Here is a 13,488-nt window from a genome sequence, read left to right on the forward strand (position 1 = left end):
TGGTCTTTCGTATTCATGCTATAACTCATGATATCTTGACGACTAAGTAAGAAGTAGAAACAAATAGTACTGTAATAAGAAGAACAACTTAATAAAGCAGCCACCCTCTAATACACATTTTATATAATACAATATTAAGTGTATACAAAACGAACGACACTGTATCTTCTAGAATACATTAAAATGACCGCTTTTGCCCTCCACCCCCATCTAACTAACCCTTCTAGTTATCGCACTCCCCAGAATACCTCCCATCTATAAAGAATGACCTCCCCCATTTTCCCATCAAGTATCTTCATCCCCGCCCTGGACTGAAATACAGAATGCCCTCCCCTTTTTTGAAACCATACCCCGACATTGGTAGTATGGCCGACCAACCCAAGCGATGTTTGTGCAGTTGAAGGTTCTCGCGAACGGTTGGTCTGGAACGTGGTACCCAGCGTAGCAGTTTTCGTGATTTTTTTAATTTATTATGCTTGCTTGCGCTGGGTTAAAGACTCACGCTCGAAGCGTGGTGAAACGTATTTGATATCATTGCTGATGATTCATTGCGTTGGTGGGTTGCAGGAGACCAGCTCTTGGATAGAGGAAAGGAAAGGAAAGAAGTCGTTGAGTGTTTCAAGTCATAGTGAAGACGGAGTCATAAGTGTCAAGTCGTCGAGGCGAGTTGTCTTATAGAGCAATTGTTTGGTGTTCGAGAGCCGGGTTATAAAATACTGCTCCCCATACTAAGAGACAAAAGATTGTTGAAGTCTGCCTTGACAACAACACCACAACCTCTCAATCTTATATATCCAAATTCCCTCGCCCCCCAAAACAATTCCCTAAGCCCGCTCCAAACGCAGTGAGGCCCTTTTGCTACGACTCGCTTTCAAGCGTGGCGTGTTACCCTTCGCCCTGGTCCTGTCCCCAAAGTGAGGCGAACAACTATGCAGGCCTCACCCACCAATACCGCCTCCCACCGCCTCCAAGTCTCACTATACAGGGCGAGCGGCATTGCAGAGTCAACGTAGCGCTGCATGCATTGTCGCTGCCTTGTGCTACTGTACACCCATGCTGAATCATTAGAGTGCTGGTGACAATATCACTGGAGACGTCGGCGACACCGCTCTGTTAATGAGACGCAGCCTGATATAGGTAGGTAAACATATCGTTTCGCTGTTGCATTTCTTTCCATTCTTTTCAAAGGGGCGCTGTTTTTATCATACCCCGCATGTCTTGTTTAATAATTACATGTGTAAAAAAACGAGAAAAACCCTTTGGACCTGTACAGTACAACGCACCCTCATGACAATTGGCGCCTATAGCATAGCATATCCATCATCCTTGACAAAAACATGTGGCCGCGCACCCCCAACTACCAACTACTCAAAGCTTCCCAATTCTCTAGACTCTAACTAACTGATGCTTGCTCCTCTCTCCATCCATTCTCATGCCCTCAGCTCGCTACCTATGCAAATCTGAGGCTTCCCGTCGGAACCCGTTGTGACAAACCATCCACCTCTCTCTTCAGCAGCTTGAGAACTCGCCTGACATCAGCAAGGTCTGCACCGCCAGCGTTGTTTCCATGTCCGGGTGGTGGCAGGGCGGCGTCGCATCTCTTGAGGAGGTCGGCTACAGAGGGGCCAATAGCACCACCCTTTCCGGCACCTCCACGTCGACGGGCTTCAGCCACCCAGTCGTTGACCACATAAACGATGAGTTCAATCATGCGGTTTCGCACAGATCCACTGAAGCCGTAGTCTTGACTATCGAAAACGCCCTCCAGAACACGGACAATCATGTCATGCGAGACGCCCAACGTGAGGAATAGTTGGACGGGCCAGGTGGGATCAGCGCCGATTGTGGCATCTTGTTGGTAAGCCACTGCGTAACGGCAGAGCTCAGGAAGCAGGTCTTGGATGGGGAAGATGAAGCTGTCGAGGGATGTGCGGTGGGCGATGTTTTGGATCTTGCTGGTCACAGACTCGTAAGGCAATGGGGGCGATGGCATTCCTGGTTCTGAGTTCTCTAGGCGAGACATGACCTCATCGTGTGTCTGTTGAATCAGGTTGCTCCATGTACCCGAAATCGTCATATGGTTGCGGTAATCAGCAACATGGTAGATGAGCAGGCAAAGGTCGTAGTAACCGGCTTGGTCGGCATAGTCGTTGAAGAGCTGCAGCATGTGAGTAATCATCATTGGCTAAGGGAGAACAGTTGAAACCTACCTCGGAGAGTCCCTGGATCTTGCCCTTGAGAGCTTCCTCAATCTCGAGGCCTCTCTCAGGGTCGATACGGTCGTCAGCTCTCAAACGCTCCAGGAGATCATCCTGGATGTGAGCAATCTCAAGCAGCTCTGTGACACTGTGGTTCAGCAGCTGCTGTTGCTGTCGGCTAACACCAGTCGTTGAAACGTTGGCATTCGCCTTGGCCAAGCTGAGCAATCTGATTCGGTCCTTGATACTGATGGGGAAGTCGGAGTTGGCAAGCTCCGCCTGCACCTCGGCTGCATCAAAGAATCGACTTCGGTTGGTGTAGAACCGGCAGAGCAGGTCAGCATGCTCAATGTTTGTGCCAGCAAGTCGCTGAAGGAATGTAATAACGTGGGGTGAGTCGATAGCCAGAATTCGATCTGTCCAGCCTTGTTGGATGTACCATTCATAGAGGTCAAAGTGGAACACCTCGTCATCCGACCCGTTCACCACCTCGTAGGCCTCAAGCCTCTTGGTAGCAATCAATGTCAGCCTGCCATCGACCATTTCAGGCTCACTGCTTGATGCAGCATCCAAGTGACTCAGAACGTCATGGATCATGTCGTAACAGCGCTTGCGATCATTGAAAGCATTGGCGCGAGGGTCTCCGGAGGGCTTGCCGTCGTTGACCCAAGACAGAGCTGTGTTACCCCTGTCCTTCTCCCGGGCGACCACAAGGCACAGCTGGATAGCACCGGCATAGTACTTGAGGGCGATATACTGTTCCACAGCACTCTGAAGGTTGGCAAAAGTGAGGCTACCAGCAACCTTCTCAAAGAGCCTCAAGCTCTCATGGAGTAGGCTTCGCGACTGGTTGGTCTGAAGAGGTTGGTCAGAAGCCCGCTTAAGCTGCTCCTGGGCTTTGAAAGTAACGACATCATCTGGGCTACAGAAGCTGCCGCATCTCCTTCGAAGGGCGTCAGCAACAGTTTCAACGTTGGAGCCACTCTCGATATTGCGGTTAACAATGGCCTTAACGAGCAGCTTAGCAAGGTCCTTGCCGTCAGTTTGAGAAAAGAGCTTCTCGTATGTCAGCTCCTTGAGTTGTTGTTGTGCTGTAGCATCGAGGCGAGTGTAGATATCAGCAACCCGCTCGTCGAATAGCATAAGCACAAACGAGATACCCTCCGAGATGCTCTCCATCAGCTTCTGAAGGGCATGAAGAGCTTGATGTTCGGCCTGAAGAGCAACTTCCTCCTGACGACTAGACACATGTTGGAGGTCAGATGGGCCAGACAAGCCTTGGATGAGGCCACGGTTGGTATCAAGGAACCTCCTTAGACGCTCCAAGTTCTCCTGAACAGTATTCAACTTGGAAAGGGGAATTGTAGAACCGATGGTGACACCGCCATTAGGAGAAACACCCGGAGCGATGACTACTGACTTCCACAACTGGCGTACCAGTCGGGAAAGATACAGAGCTAGAGCGTCGTGTCGGGACGAGAGGTTAATAGAATCGGTTGTAAGGGATGAGCTGTCGGTTTCAGCCATCGTAGGCTGCCCACCAAAGTCGACAAATACGGATCGTGCTCGATCTTCAGTTGCCTGGTCGATAGCACGAGCTGCACCAGGTTTAGAGTCACCTCCGTGACCACAAGCAACAGCCAGAGCGGTAGTAACAGTCTCCACGCGACCATAATTGTTAATAAAGCGGCGGCAGACCAGTTCCAACCCCTCATCTCCAACAGCACCTCGAATAGCAGAAGCAAAGATATCCACAAAGCGCCTTCGTCGAACGATGTGTACACCAGTGTTGGTGAGAATTGCGAATTCGCTAGGCGCATCGTCGAATTGCACAGCCAACTCATTACCGAAGCCAAGTGGTTGTGGTGCCGCTGCGAAAGGTTTTGTGATTAATCCAACAGCTTCAGCTCGGCTGCCAATGTCAATCCAGCTGGCAGATTCATGGTATTTGAAAGGAGATGTCGGGGACGTGTTCTTAAGACGTCCCGTCTCAGGTCCAGAAACAAAAAGGGTATCCTCATTGGGATTAGATTCTTTGCTCACAAAATCCAAGAAATATCCAGGGGCAAATCGAGCACCTTGTCGGCTGTAGGACAGCGAGGTAGATTCGGAATCAGTGATCGACTCGCCACCAGGGTAAGTAGATCGACGAGAGGTTTGTCCAGGAGGGAACTTGATGAACTGGACCTGCATACTTTGGGGTGCCAGGTTTGTCGAGGAACCGTAAATGTAGGATGCAGCACTGGTCGCGCTGAAGAATAGACGGCACCCGGTGTTTGTCAGAGCCATCAAGTGAAGCTTGGCCGCTTCCTGCTTGGAGATAGGGCTGATCGAGACAATGCTGACTTGGTCACTCAACAACCTAGATTGGTTGATCATGTGAGCAATGTCGCGAAGACAGTGGACCTTCTCCTTCTCAATAACCTTGTTCAGTCGGTCGGGGCCTTCCATATGATATGTTCGAATGGTCGATCGGCTCGAGAGGGTATACACGAGGTTTCTCGAATCGTCGATCACGATATCAACAAGGTGTTCGGGGGTCTTATGAGACCAGAATCCACCTTGCAGTGTGACAACTGAGGACCAGCCGGGATTCGTATGGTTGATCTTACCGCACCTATTTGAAAACCACTTCTCCTCAGATTGATAGTAAAGTTCATTAATGTCGATGTCGTTGCTTCCTCCAAAGAAGATTCGACCGTTGGCAGATCCAGTAATAACACGGACGTCGGTACCACGAAGGGGGAGCTGCATTTTTGTTTGGTAAAGAGATACTGTCTTGGAGCCTGAAGGGGTAGCGGTGGCCGAGACACCTAGCAAAACAATGTCTGAAGAAGTCGCAACGACGAGGATGTGTGTGATGGTGTTGACGAAAATGCCTGGTTTAGGAGGCACGAGCGCGACAGCTTGGATAGTATGCGGTTGGTCCTCGAACCCGATCAGCTCGGGGTCAGGATGTGTGTAGTCCCATAGAAACAGCGAGTTATCAATAACGACCCAGGCGTGGTTGATCTCGGCAAAGAGTCCCATCAGAGTCTGAAGCTCGCCAGCGTTGTAATGGTCAAAGACTTGGTTCGGAATGGGGTACATCTGAGTTTTGTGGAAGGGGGCCATCGCAGAATCGGTATTTTCAAGGTCGTAGTCGGACGACGCGCCCTCTGGTCCTTGTTAGCTGGTTTCTTCGCCCTCAATCTCTTGTAACCTACGTCGACAGTATGAATCCAAGTCGGGATATCGTCCATCAGACTGGAGACAGGCATTGATGGCCCTGGCCGCCTTGACAACGGGGGGCACATTTTCGGATCGAAGAGGTGGCAGCGCAGTAGGGACAATCAGATTATCGTTGCTAGTTGTCCTTGGTGCAGACGGCGCAGTAGCTGCGACACTTCGCGATGACGAGACAGGCGCCGAGCTCTTATGCGAGACGGCCTGGTTGCTATCGTTGCCGGTGAAGAGCTGTCGGCGCACAGAATCAGAGCCCGACTGAAACCTCGAGGCGACGGCCGGCGTATTCAAGAAGGCGCCTGGAACTGGCCGGACCGGAGTTGTTTGTGGAAACGACATTATGGGCAGTAATATCGAAGCCCTCGGCGGGCCTGCGTAGCTTCACCAGTTTCGTTGCTATACCGCTGTAGGCAGATCGCGGATCATCAAAAGCGACGGACTCAAGGCGCGTGGATGGAATTGCGATCAATATCCCAGCCCCTCGTAATAGCGTGGTAAACCTCGTGGGGGGTTTTCGCTTTCGTCGCGTCGTCGTCGGGTTTGAGATAGAGTCTATAGCGAGAGAAGTACGCTTTGAAGGTGATAAACAATTTGACGAGAGCTTGGGGAGGCTGGATATGGAGCACGGATTTTTCGCGACTGGGGCGTGGCGCTAGGACCGTTTTGGTGCAAGGCTGAGAACAGAGTAACCACGCGTCATGAAAGCTCAAAATCACTGAGAATCAATCTTACAAAATTAATGAAGCTGAAGACAATGTAGTTGTTTACCTATTAATTATATCTATATATACTCATCCAACGACTAACTCTCTGAGCCAATGTACTGGTCTGTTAGCACGCAAGTTCTTGATCCACCTTTCTGCTCTAGGTACTTAGACAAATCCACACCAGAATATGATAATTTTTGTTGCTGGGCAAACACATGTAGCTCAGGTAGTACAATGCACAGGTCTCTTTGTTCCGTAAGCCAACGTTGCCATATATGCACGGCAAACATGAAGGAATGTCTGAGGTCACTGACCCTGTACTTCACGCTTTGAGGCGGTTGCATAATCTGTATACATTACGGTTGTCATACCACAAACTAGCTCTCATGACAGCTGAGTTTACCTCCACAGCTGTTATATTCCTCCTTTTCGATTATATTCCGAGTATTCCCTGACTTCTCACTTCCTTTCTCTTATATCATCCTTCGTTTACTGCTTCTTAGCATCGCGAGCAGCCTTGCGGAGAGCTCTGCGTCGAATGTCCTCGTGCATCCTCTTGTTGAAGAAAATAGTGATTGGACCATTAGCACCAGGAATGTTCTCAATGAACCACAGCATGAAAGCATGGCTCCACCAAGGAGTATAAGTGTTGGGGGCAGTCTGATAACCACCGAGTCCAATCTTGCCAAGAGTAGCCTTGACAAAGTTGCGAGCGTTAGGAACAAGAAGACTAGGGCGGCGGACCTTGCTCATGGCGGTGGTGACAAGGTGGCTCAGGACAAGGTAGACATCGACATTGTGGTCAGCAAGCTCAGCGGAGAGTGCGTTGCTCCACTGCTGGAGGAAAGCCTTGCTACCAGAGTATGTCGCCAATAGAGGAGTAGGAGTCCAGCCACCGAAAGATCCCATGGTGAGGATAAGACCGCGCTTTCGCTGCTTCAGAATAGGAGCAACGACTTGAGTAACTCGGAGAGTACCAATGCAATTGATGGTGACAATGTTCTGAAGCTCCTCCTTGGTGGTCTCGAGGAAAGAAACGGGGATGCTGTGGCTCTGGCCAACGTTGTTGATGAGAATACCAACATCAAGACCAGAAATCAGCTCGCTCAAACGCTCGTAGTCCGCATCGTTGTTTTGGGAGAAGTCCATGTCAAGGACCTTGACTTGCAGGCTTTTTCCAGGGTACTTCTGTTGAATCTCGGCGGAGAGGCTCTCGAGCTTGGACAGGGTTCGGGAAACGAGGACGAGGTTGAAGCCCTTGGCAGCGAGCTGCAGAGCATATTCCTTGCCGAGGCCATCAGAGGCACCGGTGATGACGGCCCAAGTGCCAGGCTTTCCATACTTGCGGAGCTGTAGACGCAATTGTTAGTTGAGCTCAGATGGGGGTTGTAAAAGGACATACGTTGGTGCCTCCAAGCACGAAAGCGCTGAGGACAAGCTGGAGATAGCTCAGAATCTTGGATCCCAAGAAGAGAGCACCAATACCAGCAAGACCCCACTGAAGAGGCTGCGGTACATCATGGAGGAAGTTTGTAATGGCGTCCATATTTGAAGAGTGCAACAAAAACAAGCCGTCTATGTGAAGAGAAGGAAGAGGAAAGGAAGAAAAGGCGACAATCACAAGATAAGTACACTATGGATGGATGCCCCTCGGCTCTTGACTTGGGTCTTGGCTCTCAGGCCGGACAATTAATTGAATTGAATTTTTAGGTGGTATTACCCCTGACGTTGTTGAGTTGGTCCAAGCTTCTCCGGCCTTTGGTCCCCGATTACAGGTCCCTCTCTCCCACCAAAAACAGACCATCCAGCTCGTCTTGCACCAATCTCAACCCGCCATTTTACTTTTACAACTGCATTGCAACCACTGCAATAACAGTTGTTGAGATTTTCTGATTCCCGCTTATTCGATCCAACTTATCTTCAATTCCGTCGAAATGGATATTCTCAAGTCTATCCTCCCCGAAGCAAAGGGTGTTCTACCCTACTACATGATCATCGTAAGAGCCACTCCCCCTACACCCAAGAACCAAATAAGATGCTGACCCCTCGCTCTAGCTGTCCATCATTTCGATCGGAAACTCGCTGCAGACATATACAACCCTACACTTCTCCCGACGAGTCTACAACGGCAAATTCGTCCGCAACCCCAAGCTCCCCCCCAAGACAGACAAGTTCGAGCCAGAGGATCAGATCAACAAGCTTGTTCCCGCTCAGAACGACCCCAAGGCTACCGATCAGCTTACTCCCCTTGCTGGAAGACTTTTCGGTACCTGGACTCTTATCACTTGCGTTGTTCGATGCTACGCAGCTTATAACCTCCACATTGGTCCTGTTTACACCATTGCTTACTGGACTTACATTGTCGCCCTGGGGCATTTTGCCAGTGAGCTCTTCGTTTTCAAGACCATGACTTTTGGCCTCCCTCAGTACTTCCCTTTCACTCTGGCTTCCATCTCTCTTATCTGGATGCCTCTTGTCCGTGACTACTATGTCGAGTATAACTAAATCATGCGACAAGTGGTGGACTCGTGAGTGGCGGTGAATGTAATATACACATGGCAGGCAAATACTAGATGCCTTGAAATCGGCATAACGGCAACTTGTTGTTAGATAAAAAGTTTAGATTTTAATGTTTTAATGCTCGGGCTCTATGCCTATAGATTCTTGCGATATAGCTCTCCTCCACAATTCCTCAACCGAACTGTGGCCTGCTCAGGAGTGATATCACGTTGAGGCTCGGCTAGCAGCTCATATCCAACGAGGAACTTCTTGACCGTGGCTGAACGCAGCAGAGGTGGGTAAAAGTGCATATGGAAATATGCGCTTTCCAACTCCTCTGGTGTTCCGTCAAGAGGCGCCTGATGAAGACCAGAACTGTAGGGAAAGTTGCATTCGAACAAGTTATCGTATCGTCGGGTGACTTCTTGGATAGCTTCGGCGAATTGGAGTCGTTCCTCGGGCTTAAAGTCGAGAAGAGATCGGATGTGTCGTTTGGGAAGAACAAGAACCTCGAAAGGCCACACAGCCCACCAGGGGCATACAATCACAAAAGCATCGTTCTCCCAGACAACTCGTTCTTGCTTCTCGAGTTCAAGCTTAACATAGTCGCCCAAGAGATGTCGGCCGCCGTGTTGATCTCGGTATTTGCTCATTTGTACGAGCTCCTTGCCAGGTTCCTCGGGCATGGTTGATGTAGTCCAGACCTGGCAATGAGGATGGGGGTTTGAGCAGCCCATAGCAGCACCCTTATTCTCAAAGATCTGCATATATCTATACTGCTCCTCAGGAGAAGGTGCAGCGTCCTTTGGCATAGAAATGGCCAGCTTGTCGGCTTCAGCGGCCCGAGGGTTTGACGGGGTCAGATGGTTGGCGTAGATTCGAGTCCAGTGCTCAATGACGGGAACAATCTCCTCAGCTGTCATGTCTGCAAGTGTAACATGGTGCTTGGGTGAGAAAGTGAGCACGTAGCACACGCCCTTGACACCTTGAGCTTGAAGCAGAAGAGATTCCAGGTCATTGGATGAAGCTTTCGCATCGTAATCTGGCTGCTCTTGCTTGACGGCGCTGTAGTCGTTCACAAAGGCAAAAGTCTTCTCATAATTCGGATTTTGGTCGCCAGCGGCTCGTGGGTTACCGGGACAGAGATAGCACTGGTTTTGTTAGGGGATTGGGTCGTTATGATGTGATGTCATGAGCGTACTTTGGGGTCATATTCTGGAAGCTTTGATGCGACAGCGGCCTCTTGCTGGCCTCTATTTCATGTCAGACAATTCCTAATTGAAGCGTGAGAAACTCACTGCCAAGGTCGCTTCGTGCGATGAGGTGATACAAGCAGCCATGAATCCGTAAGAGGATTGTATCGACGGTGAGAAATGTCGTCAAGAATTTGATCAGGCATGATGATAGTGGGGTGACAATTTAAAGTGAATGAGGGGTTGATGAGAGTCGAGGAATATTTAGAGAAGGGTTCAGCTTTAATTTATTACTGCTAGAAGCCGAGGCTAGCGATAGAAGAAACAAGATAAATACCTAGGTAGGTAGCTAACTAACAAAGACTCCCCGGGGATTCTGAATGGCGCGGTTCAGCGGTGATATTCTCGGCCATGTTTTCGGGGGAGTCTTTTTCCCAAACCAGATGCCCCCAATATTGGATCTCCACAGTTGGGACACCAGCCATCATGGAGTAAGAAAGCTTTAGACCTTGTCAAAGGATGTCAACCTAGATTCATAAAAAAGAACCCTAAAGTCATGGCAGCCTACCTGAGTCTAACTGTGACTTGGAATGGCAGTCCAAAGTTTTATGGTCTGGGTGGTGGTCCGAACATTTTTGAGAACCAGGATCTTTTGGCATCTATCTCAGATATGTGTGTTACTGGTTTGCTATATTAGGGGGAAGACTTACATGCGGCATCCCGGGCAACTGCAGATTCATACATGGATCGAAGCATTTCCTCATGAGATGGGTATTGGCCGTTTAGTTGAGAGTCTGCCGGTGGTGCTAATCGCTTTGGACGCGACGGTGGATGAGATGTTCGTGAGGGACGAAAGAAACGAGACAGTCTTGAAAATATTGCCATATTCCAAATATATCGAGAGTCAGAATGGTGAGTAAGGTAGTAAGTGATTAAACGAGCTGATATAGTTGCCGCATTTCTTCATATGCATTTATGCTGTAGCTATTGGTCGACATTGTTATGTAATGCCTGAATGGTGAGCCAGATATGTTGTTTGCAGTTGGTATCTGTGGCTCAGAGCTTATATCACGATTCACCACACAGAACCCAAGTAAAGCAATGAGTTTGTCACTTCCAGACTGTGGAGATTCAATAATGGGGAATGGCGTCACGCACGCTCGTACCGGGGCCTCAAGATGCCAGAAGACTTAGACCTTACATTAGATGGGAGAATAAATGAAAAGAGTCAAATAGCATAACTAAACTGTTGCTAGGATATCATAAAATATCCTAGTATTGTCTAAACTTCTCTGTCGACTATCAAGGACTCGAGTCTGAAGGTTTCTGCCATTCCCACGTCACTTGCCCAAAGCGGGGATATGCGGTCCGGGGGAACTTCTTCCACGTGACTTATGATGATTCGAGCGTGGGGTTGCTGCTAGCGGATACTGGCTCCCCATTCGAAACAACCTAATCCGCCCTGCAAGCTCAAGTCCAGTGCACTTCAGCCCCAGGCCAGCTCCTGTCAGAGCAAGCGTAGACGCCATAATCAACAACATCCGCCCCTCGACAAATCGACCCATCACCAATTCCATCAACAACCACCTCAAACCGACATTTTTCATCGAATTTCGCGTCGCGTCATCGCCCCCAACAATCGCGCATCACAAAATTCCTTCTTTTGCGCTTCCATCGCGCCTTGCGCTGCCTCGAACCCGCTGCTACTTCAAGACAGGGGGGGTAACGACGAACCTCCCGGCCCGACATCGCAGCCGGCGATATGGGTGTGATACGCAAGAAAACAATCACAAGAGGTGGCGAAGGTGGTGTTAAGTACGTTTGCGATGTGTGCTCATCAGATATTACATCTACGGTAGGTCATTTGCTCTGTTGCCTGTTGCCCGAAGCTTGTTTGGAAACGTAAAGACGCGCTTCGGAGATATACCGGCTAAACTCAATGCGATGTCATGATGGAGTTGCTAATCATGTTGGTGTTGACCTAGGTCCGCATCCGATGCGCCGACTCCGACTGCAGTGACTTCGACCTCTGCGTCTCGTGTTTCGCCAAAGGTGAATCACGAAATGCTCACGACCCTGCGACACACTCTTTTCGTGTGATTGAACAAAACTCATTCCCCATTTTTGAGAAAGAATGGGGCGCCGACGAAGAATTACTCCTCCTTGAGGGCGCCGAAATATATGGTCTCGGCTCCTGGGCCGATATCGCAGATCATATTGGCGGCTTCCGTGAGAAGGACGAGGTTCGCGATCACTACTTATCGACTTACGTCGACTCGCCTCATTTTCCACTGCCCAAACGCTGTAGCCCTCACGATTGCGAATTGGCCAACGAAATACCCAGAGAAGAATTTCAGGCACGCAAGAAGCGACGAATAGAAGAGCGACGAGATGCAGCTAAGAACGCGCCCGCTCTACAGCCTAAAACAAAGCCAACAGCTAGTGTACCTAGCTGCCACGAGATTCAAGGATACATGCCTGGTCGTTTGGAGTTTGAGACCGAATATGCAAATGAGGCAGAAGAAGCTGTCCAACTTATGCAGTTTGATCCAGGCGATGGATTGAACCCCAGGACAGGCGAGCTTGAACCTGAAATGGAACTCAAGCTTACAGTGATGGACATTTACAACGCTCGACTGACACAACGTGTAGAGCGTAAAAAGGTTATCTTTGAGCACAACCTTCTTGAATATAGAGAGAACACAAAGCTGGAGAAGAGGCGGACCAAGGAAGAAAGGGATTTGCTGCAGAAGGCTAAGCCATTCGCCCGCATGATGAACCAGCAGGACTTTGAGGAGCTCAATCAAGGTCTTCTCGATGAACTCAACCTACGACAGGCCATTACGCAGCTACAAGAGTGGCGGAACATGCGTATCGGTGACCTTCGAAGTGGTGAAAAGTACGAGAACGAGAAAGCTTCGAGGATCCAGAAGGCAATTCCCATGGGTTCCATGGATCGCGAGCGACTGGCATCTGCACAGAGGTCTAAGCAACCTCCTCCTCCCGAGCCACCGAGTGGATCTGCTCTTCTTATCGCCCCAGAACTTCCTGCTAGACTGCTACCAACGCCTGCTGCGGAAGTCAATGGTGATGTAAAGCCATTAACAAATGGTCATACTGATGGCCTAGCCAATGGCCAAACAAATGGCCAAGTCAATGGAGTGACCAACGGAATTAACGGAGTCAATGGAGTAAATGGCCATGCAGCTCCTAAGCAGAGATACACGGCCCAACCCATCTCCGGCGTACAACCGATGCCCATGACTCAAGACACCGCACCAGACTTGCACCTCCTCACACCAGAAGAGGTCAAGCTTTGCGAGATCATCAGACTGCAGCCTAAGCCATATCTCATGATCAAGGAGCAGATCCTCAAGGAGGCTCTCAAGACAAATGGCACGTTGAAGAAGAAGCAGGCAAAAGAGATATGTAGGTTGGACTCGCAAAAGGGAGGTCGCATCTTCGATTTCTTTATTAATTCAGGATGGGTGGGCAAGGCGTGATCTGGTTGTTTACTGTTTATAATACCCTTTTGAAGACGAGGAATGGAATTGGCGCTGAGCGTTTGCTGGAAATTATGTAGTATATGTTAGGCTTCTGTGGATAGATGTCGCCAGTACAATGTTGAAAGAATTAGCTACTCATTTTCGGGTCTCCAATTAGATG

The 13,488-nt window shown here is 49.5% G+C and overlaps 5 protein-coding genes; 2 read left to right on the forward strand and 3 right to left on the reverse strand.

The window, feature by feature from the left end:
- Positions 1-1,450: 1,450 nt before the first annotated feature.
- On the reverse strand, positions 1,451-5,762 carry FFUJ_08811 (related to NUP170-nuclear pore protein; the record flags this gene model as incomplete). XM_023580445.1 has 3 exons in its annotated part: positions 1,451-2,158; positions 2,211-5,356; positions 5,405-5,762. 3 exons carry the CDS (start codon positions 5,760-5,762, stop codon positions 1,451-1,453), a joined length of 4,212 nt encoding a protein of 1,403 aa, XP_023433220.1.
- An 857-nt stretch (positions 5,763-6,619) lies between these two features.
- Positions 6,620-7,676, reverse strand: FFUJ_08810 (17-beta-hydroxysteroid dehydrogenase-like protein; the record flags this gene model as incomplete). XM_023580446.1 has 2 exons in its annotated part: positions 6,620-7,480; positions 7,533-7,676. 2 exons carry the CDS (start codon positions 7,674-7,676, stop codon positions 6,620-6,622), a joined length of 1,005 nt encoding a protein of 334 aa, XP_023433221.1.
- Positions 7,677-8,064: 388 nt separating this feature from the next.
- FFUJ_08809 (probable ERG28-involved in synthesis of ergosterol) lies at positions 8,065-8,635 on the forward strand (the record flags this gene model as incomplete). XM_023580447.1 has 2 exons in its annotated part: positions 8,065-8,127; positions 8,186-8,635. 2 exons carry the CDS (start codon positions 8,065-8,067, stop codon positions 8,633-8,635), a joined length of 513 nt encoding a protein of 170 aa, XP_023433222.1.
- A 149-nt stretch (positions 8,636-8,784) lies between these two features.
- Positions 8,785-10,028, reverse strand: FFUJ_08808 (probable galactose-1-phosphate uridylyltransferase; the record flags this gene model as incomplete). XM_023580448.1 has 3 exons in its annotated part: positions 8,785-9,780; positions 9,831-9,882; positions 9,928-10,028. 3 exons carry the CDS (start codon positions 10,026-10,028, stop codon positions 8,785-8,787), a joined length of 1,149 nt encoding a protein of 382 aa, XP_023433223.1.
- Positions 10,029-11,584: 1,556 nt separating this feature from the next.
- Positions 11,585-13,325, forward strand: FFUJ_08807 (related to transcription adaptor ADA2; the record flags this gene model as incomplete). XM_023580449.1 has 2 exons in its annotated part: positions 11,585-11,677; positions 11,808-13,325. 2 exons carry the CDS (start codon positions 11,585-11,587, stop codon positions 13,323-13,325), a joined length of 1,611 nt encoding a protein of 536 aa, XP_023433224.1.
- Positions 13,326-13,488: the final 163 nt, after the last annotated feature.

Source organism: Fusarium fujikuroi, chromosome FFUJ_chr07 (genome assembly GCF_900079805.1).
Source record: "Fusarium fujikuroi IMI 58289 draft genome, chromosome FFUJ_chr07".
Classification (NCBI taxonomy): Eukaryota; Fungi; Ascomycota; class Sordariomycetes; order Hypocreales; family Nectriaceae; genus Fusarium; species Fusarium fujikuroi.